This window comes from Mobula hypostoma, chromosome 2 (genome assembly GCF_963921235.1).
Source record: "Mobula hypostoma chromosome 2, sMobHyp1.1, whole genome shotgun sequence".
NCBI lineage: Eukaryota > Metazoa > Chordata > Chondrichthyes > Myliobatiformes > Myliobatidae > Mobula > Mobula hypostoma.
Genome location: NC_086098.1, coordinates 223,723,418 through 223,738,589, shown reverse-complemented (window position 1 = coordinate 223,738,589; position 15,172 = coordinate 223,723,418). Strand labels below are relative to the sequence as shown.

The 15,172-nt window shown below is 41.4% G+C and overlaps 1 protein-coding gene across 2 annotated transcripts in view; it reads left to right on the top strand.

Moving 5' to 3' along the window:
* The window catches only part of pcif1 (phosphorylated CTD interacting factor 1), a 144,454-nt gene that overhangs the window by 74,194 nt on the left and 55,088 nt on the right, over positions 1-15,172 (top strand). For both annotated transcript variants that reach the window (XR_010017133.1, XM_063041544.1), the window contains one exon: positions 8,159-8,258. Coding sequence is in view for 1 of the 2 variants with exons in the window: in XM_063041544.1 (XP_062897614.1) it covers positions 8,159-8,258 (100 nt within the window). In the remaining variant the exon portion in view is untranslated. The remainder of the gene's footprint in view (positions 1-8,158; positions 8,259-15,172) is intronic.

The following is a 15,172-nucleotide window of genomic DNA, read 5'->3' as shown; positions in this document are numbered from 1 at the left end:
CAAATGTAACTCAATGTCAATATTAAGAATGGCTCTCCCTGGGATGATCACAGTGGCAGTATTCAGGTAGATTCTCACATGTGCTTCCCAATGTGTTACTGCATGAAATGTTTAAAATAGTGATGATGGTATTTTAAATAACGCTTCAGCAAAGTGCAAGGCTGCTATGTGAAATGTTTGTTTCATATACATTGGAATTATGAACCCCATGCAACAACTATATGTATTGTTTACTCCCAAATTTATTTTATTCATAACAATATTCAAAGCGAGCATAAAATGCAAGAGATTTGAATTAATTCCTTAATAGTATAATGAACTCAGATTGTGATGACTTCAAGCTTACACTTTGCAAAATTGTGCTCCAAATAGTGTTATGTTTTTAGTTCAATGACCTTTCAACAGAACTCGAAAAGATATTCTGATTTCCAGTTCTGATGAAGGCTTCTGATCTGTTAACATTTTGAGAATGTTAAACTTGTTTTTCTCCTCACAAAGATTACCTAACCTGTTGTGTATTCCCAACATCTTCTGCCTTTATTTTAGATTGTCAGCACCTGCATTTATTTGGCTTTCAACATATGAACTAAGTAGGAATAGTCAGTATGGCTTCTGTCTAATTTGATGAGTATTTTGAAGAGATGACCAAAACGATTAACATCGTCTGAATGGACTTCAGCAAGGCTTTTAACAAGGTTCCCTGTAGTCGGCTGGTCTGGAAGGTTAGGGTGAGGTAGCCAATTGGATACAAAATTAGCTTAGTAGAAATAGTCAGAGGGTGGTTGTGGAGAGTTTTTCAGATTAGAAGCCTGACCAACAGTATACAGCAGGGGTTGGTGCTGAATCATTGTTCATTGTCTATATTGATTCGGATGAGAATATAGTTGGCATGGTCAGCAAGGTTACTGACACCAAAATTGGTGGTATGATCGATCGTGATGAAGATTATCCAAGATTACAAAGGATTCAGGTCAACTGGGAAACTGGACCAAAGAATGGAAGATAGAATTTAACTCAGACAAGTGCAAAGTGCTGCATTTTGGTAAGCTAAGCCAAAGTAAGTCTTGCATGTAAGTGGCAGAGCCTTGGAGAGCATTGTAGAACAGAAAGGTCTAGCAGTACAAATACGTAGTTCTATGCATTGATTTGTGGACTTCAGGATGAGGAAGTCGGAAGAACACACACCAGTCCTCATTAGCGGGATCAGCGATGAAAAGAATTCAAGTTCCTGGGCATCAGCATCTCGGAGGATCTATCTCAGAGGAGTTCACTAAGCTCCAAAACATGAGCCTCGATACCTCCCTGTGCAACTGGATCCTCATTTTCCTTGCTGGCAGACCCCAATCAGTACGTATTGGTAGAACATCATCAGCATAGCTGCACTACAAGGCTGTGTGCTTAAGTACCCTGTGTTACTGCCTTTATACCAATGATTGTGTGGCCAATGCCGTTTTTAAGTCTGCAGACAACACCACTGTTGGCCGAATCAAAGATAGTGACAAATCAGCTTATTGGAAGAAGATTGAAAACCTGCTTGAGTGGTGCCACAACAACTTCTCACTCAATGTTAGCAAAACCAAGGAACCGATTATTGATTACAGGAGGAGGAAGCCAGAAGACAATAAACCAGTCCTCATTAGGGGTTCAGAAGCAGAGAGGAACGGTAGCTCTAAATTCCTTGACAGTATCATATCAGAGGATCTGTCCTGGCACCAGCAAGCAAGTACCATCACAAACAAGGCATTCAGCTCCTATGCTTTCTTAGAAGTTTGCTTAGATTTGTCATGTCACTAAAATCTTTGACAAACTTTTATAGAGGCACAGTGGAAAGTATCCTAACTGGTTGCGCCATGGCCTAGTATAAAAACACCAGTACCCAAGAATGGAAAAATCTACAGAAAGTGGTGGATACTGCCCAGTCCATCCCAGGCAAGCACTCCCCACCATTGAGCACATTTATATGGAGTGCTGCCACAGGAAAGCAGTATCAATCATCAAAGAATCCCACCATGCTGTCTTCTCATTCCTGCCATTGGATAGGAGGCACAGGTGTCTTAGGTACCACACCACCAAGTTCGGGAATAGTTATTACTCTTCAACAATCAGGCTCCTTAACCATTGTCACTAACTTCACTCACCACAACTCTGAACTGATTTACAACCTGCAGACTCACTTTCAAGTATTCTACAACTCATGATCTCAGTTTTATTTTTATTTGCATGGTTTATCTTTTTTTACACATTGGTTGTTTGTCAGTCTTTGTTTTTGTAGAATTTTCATAAACTCTATTGTATTTCTTTATTTTCCTGTAAATGACTAAGAAATCTCAAAGTAGTACAATGGATTCCAGTTAATTGGGCCATCGGTTAATCGGGGCAGCCACTTATTTGGGACCACTCGTAAAGAATAAAAACTAATCGAGAAAATAGCTGACATTCCTTTTGTTTATTTGGGACACTCTGCCGCTTAATGGGACGGGAGCCTGTAGCCAAACAGTTTCTAACTAGCATCAGTCACATCACTTGTGTGGCCATTAGATGCTACGCCATGCTTAGAGGGGACAGTTTTTAAATGTGTTAATTACATATGTTTGTGTTCAAAAAGCAGTAATTTTTGCCACTGATAGTTGGCGATAACTAAGCAATAAGGCTATTCAGAACTGTTTTGCTTACTGTGGTTTCAACCATTGAGGCTTGAAGATACCAGAAACAATCGGGAGTGAAAATGAAGTTATTTCACTACTTCATTAAGTCAGGAACTATGAAGTGTTTGAAGGTGTCAACAACCATCTTGAATGTTACAGTGAAAATGAAGATTTGGAGGATGCAGACGTTGAAAGCATTGTATGAAGGCACTCCTAGATGTCTGCACTGATTTTGTTCATTTACAGTCAATCAAAAGAACAGCAGTGTGCATGAATTTCTTCTGTTGATAACTATTAGGAACTCGTGCAAAGTTTTACAGTACAATAGTAGTGTTCTAATTTCATTTACATACTGAGTTTTTTACTCAGTTAAACAATAGTTTGTCTTTTTATACCTTTTAAACTATTTCCATGAAACTTTGGCTAATTGGGGCAGCCGTTTAACTGGGCCAAAATATACTGGTCCTGATGTGTCCCAATTAATTGGAATCCAATGTATTTGTATGATGCATAACCCTTCCTAACATTGAGGATATCTTCAAAAGGGGGTGCCTCAAGAAGGCAGCATCTATCATTATGGACCTTCACCATCTTTTCATTACTACCATTGGGGAGGGGAGCCTGAAGACCCACATTCACATTTTAGGAGTACCTTCTTCTCCACCATCAGATTTATGAATGGTCTATGAACCCATGAACATTACCTTGCTGTTCCTCTTTTGTACTATTCAGATATGTATAACTTAAGAGTAATTTTTATGTCATGCACTGTACTGATGCCACAAAACAATGTTTTACAAATATGTCAGTGATAATAATCTGATTTTGAAGTGGCGACACAGGTAGAAAGGTTGTTGAAGAATGTGTCTGGCATGCTTGGCTTCATTAGTCAAGGTATTGATAGAAGAGTTGGGACACTATGTTAACTATATCAACTATATGAGAGGTTGACACTCGGAATATTGTTTGCAGTTCTGGTTACCTTACCACAGGAACGATGTCTTTAAGCTGGGCTCTTGGGAAGATGCCACTGGCGATATACGGGTACATTTTGCAGGCAACTCAGAACCCTACTAGATTTAAACTGCTATTGCTGGAATCTGCAGCCTGTAATTTACCTCTAAGAAACAGTTTGACACAGTTTGCCAGTTCATGTTTCAAAGGTACATTTATTATCAGAGAAATATATACAATATACTTGAAATTCTTTTTCTTCGCAACCATCCACAAAAACAGCGAATGCTCCAAAGAATGAATGACAGTTAAATGACAGAACTCCAAAGCCCCCACCCACAATAAGCAGCAACAAAGCGACGATTCCCCCTCCCCCACCAAGTACTGAAGCGTGCAACAAAGCATCAATAAAGACACAGACTTGCAGTACCCCAAAGACTACTAGTTCACCCAGTATTCCACATATTCCAGGCGCTCTCTCTCCCTAATAAGGGTAAAAGAGGCATCCCCATTTCACAGCGAGAGGGGAGACATAATAAACAACTCGCTGATTTCCGAGCTTTTTCCAAGATCCGTGCCCAAAAAAATTAGGTCTCTAGGCATACAGTCAGCAGCCAGCTTGCTGCTTTTGATCTTCCGTGTACTCCCATAACACACCAATTTCCTGCGGAGGCATCGACCTTGGTTCCACCTGCTTCCAGAGCCGTGAAATCCCAGAACCCTGAGAGCGTCCTTGGTACATCGTATAGCAGCCAGTCATGAGATCCCGAGAGCAGGTCCCATTCCCACAAAGAACGGAAGTCAGTGTATGACTCCAGGTCAGGGTTTTCAAAAGAACCCTGAAAGGGAAAAATAGAGATATTAAAGATAGAAATAGAGTTGTTTCCAAAGAAAATAGCTGTTTCTGTACTCTTTCAATGATTCTGTTGTATTTATTTGTTGCAAGAAAATGAATCTCAAGGTAGTATATGGTACATATACAGTGGCATGCAAATGTTTGGGCACCCCTGGTCAAAATTTCTGTTACTGTGAATAGTTAAGTGAGTAAAAGATGAACTGATCTCCAAAAGTCATAAATTTAAAGATGAAACATTCTTTTCAACATTTTAAGCAAGGTTAGTGTACTATTTTTGTTTTGTACAATTTTAGAGTGGGAGAAAGAGGAAAGGAGCACCATGCAAAAGTTTGGGCACTCCAAGAGATTCGAGCTCTCAGATAACTTACCAGGGTCTCAGACCTTAATTAGCATGTCAGGGTTATGACTTGTTCACAGTCATTGTCAGGGAAGGCCAGGTGATGCAAATTTCAAAGCTTTATAAATACCCTGACTCCTCAAACCATGTCCCAACAATCAGCAGCCATGGGCTCCTCTAAGCAGCTGCCTAGCACTCTGAAAATTAAAATAAATGATGCCCACAAAGCAGGAGAAGGCTATAAGAAGATAGCAAAGCCTTTTCAGGTAGCCGGTTCCTCAGTTCATAATGTAGTTAAGAAATGGCAGTTAACAGGAATGGTGGAGGTCAAGTTGTGGTCTGGAAGACCAAGGAAACTTTTCGAGACAACTGCTCATAGGATTGCTGGAAAGGCAAATCAAAACCCCCGTTTGACTACAAAAGACCTTCAGGAAGATTTAGCAGACTCTGGAGTGGTGGCGCAATGTTCTACTGTTCAGCGACACCTACACAAATATGACCTTCATGGAAGAGTCATCAGAAGAAAACCTTTCCTGCGTCCTCACCACAAAATTCAGCATCAGAAGTTTGCAAAGGAACATCTAAACAAGCCTGATGCATTTTGGAAACAAGTCCTGTAGACTGATGAAGTTAAAATAGAACTCTTTGGCCGCAATGAGCAAAGGTATGTTTGGAGAAAAGAGTGCAGATTTTCATGAAAATCACACCTCTCCAACTGTTAAGCACGGGGGTGGATCGATCATGCTTTGGGCTTGTGTTGCAGCCAGTGGCACAGGGAACATTTCACTGGTAGAGGGAAGAATGAATTCAATTAAATACCAGCAAATTCTGGAAGTAAAAAATCTGAAGGTGAAAAGAGATTGGCTTACACAACAAGATAATGAGGTATAAACACACCTCAAAATCTACCTCAAGAGGCGCAAGCTGAAGGTTTTGCCATGGCCCTCACAGTCCCCTGACCTAAACATCATCGAAAATCTGTGGATAGACCTCAAAAAAGCAGTGCATGCAAGATGGCCCAAGAATCTCACAGAACTAGAAGCCTTTTGCAAGGAAGAATGGGTGAAAATTCCCCAAACAAGAATTGAAAGGCTCTTAGCTGGCTACAGACAGTGTTTACAAGCTGTGATACTTGCCAAAGAGGGTGTTACTTTTATTGTTGAAGATACTTATAACTGGCTACAAAAGGAACCATCTGCAACAAAAGAAGATTATATGGTAAGAGAAAAGCTAAAAGTTAAAAGGAAGATTACAAAATAATATAATAATAGCTTGAATATTAATATGATCATTTAGGTCAGGGATAGAACATAGAATAGTACAGGCCCTTCGGCCCACAGTGTTGTGCCAACCCTCAAACCCTGCCTCCCAGATAACCCCCCATCTTAAATTCCTCCATATACTTGTCTAGTAGTCTCTTAAATTTCACTAGTGTATCTACCTCCACCACTGACTCAGGCAGTGCATTCCACGCACCAACCACTCTCTGAGTAAAAAACCTTCCTCTAAAGACTCGTATGGCCAGATTTGGGAACAGCTTCTTTCCAACTGTGATAAGACTGCTGAAGGGATTCTGACCCGGATCTGGGGCGTACCCTCAAATATCTGGACCTGCCTCTCGGTTTTTTTGCACTACCTTACTTCCCATTTTCCTATTTTCTATTTATGATTTATAATTTAAATTTTTAATATTTACTAATTTTAACTTTTTAATATTTAATATTTGCAATCCAGGGAGTGTGAAGCGCAGAATCAAATATCGCTGTGATGATTATACGTTCTAGTACCAATTGTTTGGCGCCAGTTAAGTTAAAAGTATACTAAGTACTGACCATGCAGGCTGCCCAAACTTGCTTCGGGCCCTTTTCCTTTTCTGTTATTGTGAAACTGTAAAAGATGGAAATAAAAAAGTAAGCAACACACATCAAAGTTGCTGGTGAACGCAGCAGGCCAAGCAGCATCTGTAGGAAGAGGTGCAGTCGACGTTTCAGGCCGAGACCCTTCGTCAGCTGCTTGGCCTGCTGCGTTCACCAGCAACTTTGATGTGTGTTGCTTGAATTTCCAACATCTGCAGAATTCCTGTTGTTTGCGTTTAAATAAAAAAGTAATCTTGCTTAAAATATTAAAGAAATGTGTCATCTTTAACTTTATGCCTTTTGGAAATCAGGTCTTCTTTTACTCGCTCAGCTATTCACAGTAACAGAAATTTTGACCAGGGGTGCCCAAACTTTTGCATACCACTGTACATACCTTGATAAATTTACTTTGAAAAGGTGCGGAAAAGATTCACAGGGATGTTACCGGGATTGGAGGGCTTGAGTTAAAAAGAAAAACTGGATAGGATGGGACTTTTTTTCCTGGAGCATAGGAGGCTAAGGGGTGACCTTACAGAGGTTTATAAAATCACAAGGGACGTAGAAGAGGTGTATGGTCACAGTCCTTTCTGGAAGAGTCTAAGACTTGGGCATAGATTCATGGTAAGAGAAGGAAGATTTAAAGGGGATCTGAGTGATAGGTTTTTAACATAGAGCGTGTTGGACTTACGGAAAAAGCTGTTAGAAGAAGTGGTAGATAGAAATATGGTAGAACATTTAAAAGATGTGAATAGGAATGGTTTAAAGGAACATGAGCCGAATGCAGGTAAATGGGGCTAATTGGCAGTATAAGGGCCTGTTTTCATACTGTACTTAGCCATGCATGTATTTTCTGTCTATCTGTATTGTACTTTGTGTATCATGTTTTTTGTGGGTTGGGGCGTGGTAGAAGTAAATACATTCTTGCTTTGATGTAGTCAGCTGAGTCTTGTTGAGAGGGATTCAGCTGGGGTGATTTTTTTTTATGACTGCTAATTTAAAAACTTATTGTATTAATTATGTTTAATTATACTAGTTATTCTTATTTCACCATATTACTAATTTAGTTTTATAGTTTTTTATCACTATAAGATTGTTCATCTCTGCTGGTTTCATAATAAAGGATCAAACATACCTTTTTCTACTTGGAACTTGGTTATTTTGGAAGCACACCATATAGTGTCCACTCCAGTATGCAGTCTCTCAGCGGTTTTGGTTTGTTTTCAAGTAACTGGTACACTGTATGAATCTTATGTTGGCTGTTAAGCAAGAATTGAAACATTCCAACCTATTGTGGGAATTACTGTGTCTGTCAGATAACAGGTTGATTATGGTTTCAGGTATAGTGAAAGTTTTCCCAAACCCCTTTGGAGTTGTTGTTGACGTGATTATAGAATTTTAAAGTAAAATAATGTATTTCAGGCTCTGAGAAGGATCTTGATTCTTTTTGTCTGTTTGGAAATAATGATCTTAGGATCCATTTTGTCCTGATTACTTTTTGCTGCTTCCCCAGGAATGCTACACCAGATATCAGGAAAACTGTGAAGTGGAACGTTGAAGACACTTTCAACTGGCTACGAAAGGAACCATCCGCAACAAAAGAAGATTATATGGTAAGAGAAAAGCTAAAAGTTAAAAGGAAGATTACAAAATAATACAATAATAGCTTGAATATTAATATGGTCATTTAGGTCAGGGATAGAACATAGAATAGTACAGGCCCTTCGGCCCACAATGTTGTGCCGACCCTCAACCCCTGCCTCCCATATAACCCCCCACCTTAAATTCCTCCGTATACCTGTCTAGTAGTCTCTTAAATTTCACTAGTGTATCTGCCTCCACCACTGACTCAGGCAGTGCTCTCTGAGTAAAAAACCTTCCTCTAATATCCCCCTTGAACTTCCCACCCCTTACCTTAAAGCCATGACCTCTTGTATTGAGCAGTGGTGCCCTGGGGAAGAGGCACTGGCTATCCACTCTATCTATTCCTCTTAATATCTTGTATACCTCTATCATGTCTCCTCTCATCCTCCTCCTCTCCAAAGAGGAAAGCCCTAGCTCCCTTAATCTCTGATCATAATCCATACTCTCTAAACCAGGCAGCGTCCTGGTAAATCTCCTCTGTACCCTTTCCAATACTTCCACATCCTTCCTATAGTGAGGCGACCAGAACTGGACACAGTACTCCAAGTGTGGCCTAACGGGAGTTTTATAGAGCTGCATCATTACCTCGCGACTCTCAAACTCTATCCCTCGACTTAGGAAAGCTAACACCCCATAAGCTTTCTTAACTACCCTATCTACCTGTGAAGCAACTTTCAGGGATCTGTGGACATGTACCCCCCCAGATCCCTCTGCTCCTCCACACTACCAAGTATCCTGCCATTTACTTTGTACTCTGCCTTGGAGTTTGTCCTTCCAAAGTGTACCACCTCACACTTCTCTGGGTTGAACTCCATCTGCCACTTCTCAGCCCACTTCTGCATCCTATCAGTGTCTCTCTACAATCTTCGACAATCCTCTACACCATCTACAACACCACCAACCTTTGTGTGGTCTGCAAACTTGCCAACCCACTAGTCACAACCTTCCAATCCGAATGTACTCCCTCCACCACGACCCTCTGCCTTCTGCAGGCAAGCCAATTCTGAATCCACCTGGCCAAACTTTCTGAATAAGCCGTGTGGAACCTTGTCAAATGCCTTACTAAAATCCATGTAGATCACATCCACTGCACCACCATCCACTGTGACCTCATCTGGTTCGTTACCTAATACTAGATCTGGTATGGCGTTCCCCTAGTCGGCCTGTCAACATACTGTGACAGGAATCCGTCCTGGACACACTTAACAAACTCTGCCCCATCTAAACCCAAGGAATTAATCAGGTACCAATCAATATTAGGGAAGTTGAAGTCACCCATGATAACAACCCTGTTATTTTTGCACCTTTCCAAAATCTGCCTCTCAATCTGCTCCTCGGTATCTCTGCTGCTACCAGGGAGCCTATAGAATACTCCCAATAGAGTAACTGCTCCCTTCCTGTTCCTGACTTCCACCCATACTGACTCAAAAGAGGATCCTGCTACATTACCCACCCTTTCTGCAGCTGGAATACACCAGTAATGCCGCTCCTCCTCCCCTTTCCCCCCTTCTCTATCCCTTTTTAAAGCACTGAAATCCAGGAATATTGAGAATCCATTCCTGCCCTGGTGCCAGCCAAGTCTCTGTGATGGCAACTACTTCATAATTCCATGTATGTATCCGAACTCTCAGTTCATCACCTTTGTTCCTGATGCTTCTTGCATTGAAGTACACGCACTTTAGCCCTTCTACCTTCCTACCTTTACACCCTTTATTCTGTTTCTCTTTCCTCAAAACCTCTCTATATGTTAGATCTGGCTTTACTCCATGCACTTCTTTCACTGCTCTATCGCTCTGGGTCCCATCCCCCTTGCAAATTAGTTTAAACCCTCCTGATCCATGCTAGCAAACCTACCTGTAAGGATATTCCTCCCCTTCGAGTTCAGGTGCAACTCATCCAATCTGTACAGGTCCTACCTTCCCCAGAAGAGATCCCAATGATCCAAAAATCTAAAACCCTGCCCCCTGCACCAACTCCTCAGCCACGCATTCAACTGCCATCTCCTCCAATTCTTACCATCACTATTACGTAGCACTGGCAGCAATACTGAGAACACCACCCTTGAGGTCCTGTTCTTCATCCTTCTGCCTAGTTCCCGAAACTCACACTTCAGGACCTCATCCCTCTTCCTGCCTATGTCATTGGTACCAACATGTATCACGACTTCTGGTTGCTTTCCCTCTCATACCAGGATGTCGTGCACCTGGTCAGAGACATCCCGGACCCTGGTACCCGGGAGGCAACAAACCATGCAGGTGTCCTTCTCACATCCACAAAATCTCCTGTCTGCTCCCCTGACTACAGAGTCTCCAATGACGACAGCTCTCCTCTTCTCCTTCCCACCCTTCTGCACAGGGTCAGACTCGGTGCCAGAGGCCATGCCACCATGGCTCACTTCTGGTCGGTCGTCCCCGCCAACAGTATCCAGGACAGTAAACTTATTATTCAGGGGAATTGCTACAGGGGTGCTCTGCACTACCTGTCTACTCACCTTGGCTTTCCCCCCTCTGACTGTCACCCAACGACCTGCTTCCGACAGCCTAGGTGTGACTACCTCCCTGTAGCTCTCATCTATGACTGCCTCATTCTCCCTTACGAGTCGAAGGTCAACCAGCTACTGCTGGATAACGAAAATCATGAAATAATGAGCATCAGTGCAAGAATTGGATTCATAGAGAATTGTCAGTGGGGAACTGGGGCCAAACAAGATGGTCTTTAAAGAAGAATTAGAGTCATAGAGGAATAGATTAATAAGGTAATAAGAACTCAGCAGCGTAGTAGTTATAATACTGTATTATCAATCTAGGGGTAGGAGACAGGATTTTAAATCTCACCTTAGCAAATAAGGAATTTAAATAAATTAATTGAAATTTCTGGATTATTGTAAAATTCTCTAATTCTTTAATGGTGCTTTGTTATGAACAGAAAATATTTTCCCAATCAGTAGGAACAGATTCAGAAATAGTTATTCCATAACTCTAGATCTATAACAGTGTTGTTGATTCGTAACTGATCGCTAAAATTGTGATAAAAAGATAGGATGGACAATCTGTGAATGATCGAGGCAACTAATATGAAGTATGCAATGATATACTGTATGCCATTCTCTTCTGTCCTTCACCAACATTTCCAGACTCAGCAAAATTGGAAGATCTATCCCATAGAAAAGTCTGGCAAATCAGTCTAGGCAAATTCATGAATGGTGTGCACACACTGGAATACAATCAGGAATTAATGGCTGTGGGAATCCTTAACTCTGAATGGAACTCATGCAAGTGTCATGAACTTATACCAGGGCATGAAAGATTTTGAGCATCACTTGAAAGAAGCACTAGGAGCAGCAAGAGAACAAGTTGTACTCTGGATGGGGTTTCTTCGATGTCCCTCACCAGAGGTAACATGGTAGAATATTACTTTAGTACAGAAAGAGGCCCTGTGCCACAGTCTGTGCCATACCATTAATCTACATACTTCCATCGACTGGAACCTGGATCCATAGCCCTCAATATCCTGCTCATCCATGTACCTATCCAAATTTCTTTTAAATATTGAAATCAACCCCTTATCCACCACTTGCACTGGCAGCTTGTTCCACACTGTCATCACCTGCTAAGTGAAGAAGCTCTCTCCCCCCCCCCACATTCCCCTAAAACATTTCACCTTTCACCCCTAACACGTAACATCTAGTTGTAGTCTCACCCAGTTCAGTGGAAAAAGCCTGCTTGCACGTGCTCTTATCTATAACCTTCATAATTTTGTATACTTCTATCAAATCTCCCCTGATTCTTCCATGCTTTTGGGAATAAATTCCTTACCTTTCCATCCTTTCCCTCTAACTCAGGTCTTCAAGTCTTAGGAAGATACTTGTAGATTTTCTCTGCATTCTTTCAATCTTATTTACATCTTTCCTGTAGGTCAGTGACCAAAACTGCACCCAATACTTCAAATTAGGCCTCACCAATGTCTTATACAATTTCAACATAACATCCAACTCCTGTATTCAGTACATTGATTTATGAAGGCTAATGTGCCTAAAGCTTTCTTTATGGCCCTATATACCTGTGACACCCCTTTCAAAGAGTTAATGGATCTGTATTTCCAGATCCGTCTGTTCTACCACACTTCTCAGTGCCCTATCCTGGTTGGTGTTCTCAGAGTACAACACCTCACACGTGTCCGCGATAATTTCCATCTGTCACTTTTCAGCCCATTATTCCAGCTAGTCCAGTTGCTACTTTGACCTTATCCTCAAAAATGTATTTGTTGCAAAAGCTCTGACCATGATGTGATTGAGTATGATGTAGTATGAATGATCATCTTCATACTAAGATATCCTCCATCATGTTATGTGGCATATTCATTGTGGTGAATGGGATAGATTCACATTAGATTTGGCAGCTCAAAACTCACATCCTTCCAGCCCTTAGGTTAAGACTTCTCACCAGAATCTATGATATTATAGATAAGCACCCAGCATATTCCGTGCTCAAGCCAAGGGTGAATTCTGTTTCAGTGAGGAGTTTAAAGCCAGGAAACTACTAGGCAATAGCTAAAAATGAGATGCCAAATTGCTGAAGGTACAGGACAGGACTGCAAAGGACAGTATCATGCTGCAGACAGAAGTAGGAAATCAAACCACATACCCAGAAAATAACATAACTGCCTTTTACTTTAATACCAGCACAATCTTGAATATGATCTTCTGCAACAGCAAGGTTGAATGTGTTCCCATTGTAATTTATTGTGGAGTGTTACTAGACCATGTACTATTCTTTAAGGCCCTTCTAAAGGAGGGAGGCAATAAGACAGAGTTAATATAGTTAAGAAACTGCCAGCTCAATCTAGGGAGTACTTCATTAGTGGTGCTGATATCTGCAAGACCTCTTGCATATTCAAGAGCTGAGTGTGTTCTGTTGTGGCCCAAATACAGCTACAATTACAATAATATTCAGTTTAACACTGTAACTCAGTATATCAATGAAATGTCAAAGCGGTCTCTAGCACCATGGCTGCCTTTGCAGGCATGCATCACTTGTCCTTCCATACACCAGGATGCCACCAACCTTCACAAAATCAAGTGAATTGAGGAAAATAAACACTTCCCATTCAGTAAAAGCTGGCTGCATCAAACCCATCTGAGTGCAATCAGGTCATTCTGACCTTAATGAAGTTTGAGATACTAAAGGAACTTGCGGGTGGTCATAGACAAGCATATTGTGACAGACAGCTATGTTCTCCTCACCCTGTAAGGCCATACGTCTGTCACCATACCAGGTAGTATGCAGTCCTGAGCTCCGTTGACATCGCCCTGCCCAGCACATTCCCTCACAGGAAGTCCTTACATATTGCCGCAGTGGCTCACTCGGTCGATCTATTGATGAGATCAGGAGTGCCAGCTGAGGACTGACACCTCAACAGTTTCTGGCACAGTTGCACTGTCAATAACCCATCTTTTTCTTTATATACAATAGTGTGCAAAAGTCTTAAACATCCTAGGTTTATATAAATTTTGTTTTAGATGTTTATTTTTTGTCTTCTGCGTTAGTGTGTCAATAGAAAAGAGCAAATTTTAGATTTGCAAACAACCATTTTCCAAGAAATTAAATGTTAGAGAATGTTTTGTATTTCATTATAATAAAGTAACATATTAAGTATTAGTCCACTTTTCAAATAAAAACTGGATTACCTTGTAGGTATATAGCCCAGTGTATGATTAAACAAAGATAACATACAGCTGTTAATCATCAATGACATAATGAATTCAATGAACTAAACTGATTAACTGGAACAGAAGCAGGTGTAGAAGGAATCAAACTGGGTGAAGGACAACCAGACTAAAAGGTGAGGGTGCAGCAGAAGTGACCATTTTAACCTTCAAATCATAAGTTCTTATACCAAGAGTGAGCATAGTATCAAGGCACTAGTGGTCATCCTGCATCAGGAAGGTCTCCCGAACTGAAATTTTGTGGCAGACAGGAGTTTCAAAATGTGCTGGCCAAGCTCTCCTGAAGAAGCACAAAGAAATGGGCAAGTTGCGGAGCAGAAACACAGTGGTCAGCTATAGAAACTAAGTGCAGCAGAAGAGATGCATCAAACTGACGTTCCTTCTAAATTGGAAGAAGTCCAGCATTGTTATTAGTTCTTAACTCAAAGAAACCACTGGAACCACTCTACAGTCTAGAGAAGTCTTGTTGGAAACATAGAAAATAGATGCAGGAGTAGGCCATTCAGCCCTTCAAGCCGGCACCGCCATTCAGTATGATCATGGCTGATCATCCAACTCAGAACCCTGTACCTGCCTTCTCTCCATACCCCCTGATCCCTTTAGCCACAAGGGCCATATCTAACTCCCTCTTAAATATAGCCAATGAACTGGCCTCAACGGTTTCTTGTGGCAGAGAATTCCACAGGTTCATCACTCTCTGTGAGAAGAAGTTTTTCCTCATCTCGGTCCTAAAAGGCTTCCCTTTTATCCTCAAGCTGTGACCCCTCATTCTGGACTTCCCCAACATCGGGAACAATCTTCCTGCATCTAGCCTGTCCAATCCCTTTAGGATTTTATACGTTTCAATAAGATCCCCCCCTCAATCTTCTAAATTCCAGCAAGTATAAGCCTAGTTGACCCAGTCTTTCATCATATGAAAGTCCTGCCATCCCAGGAATCAATCTGGTGAACCTCCTTTGTACTCCTTCTATGGCAAGAATGTCTTTCCTCAGATTAGGGGACCAAAACTGCACACAATACTCCAAGTGTGGTCTCACCAAGACCTTGTACAACTGCAGTAGTACCTCCCTGCTCCTGTACTCGAATCCTCTTGCAATGAATGCCAGCATACCATTCGCCTTTTTCACCACCTGCTGTACCTGCATGCCCACTTTCAAT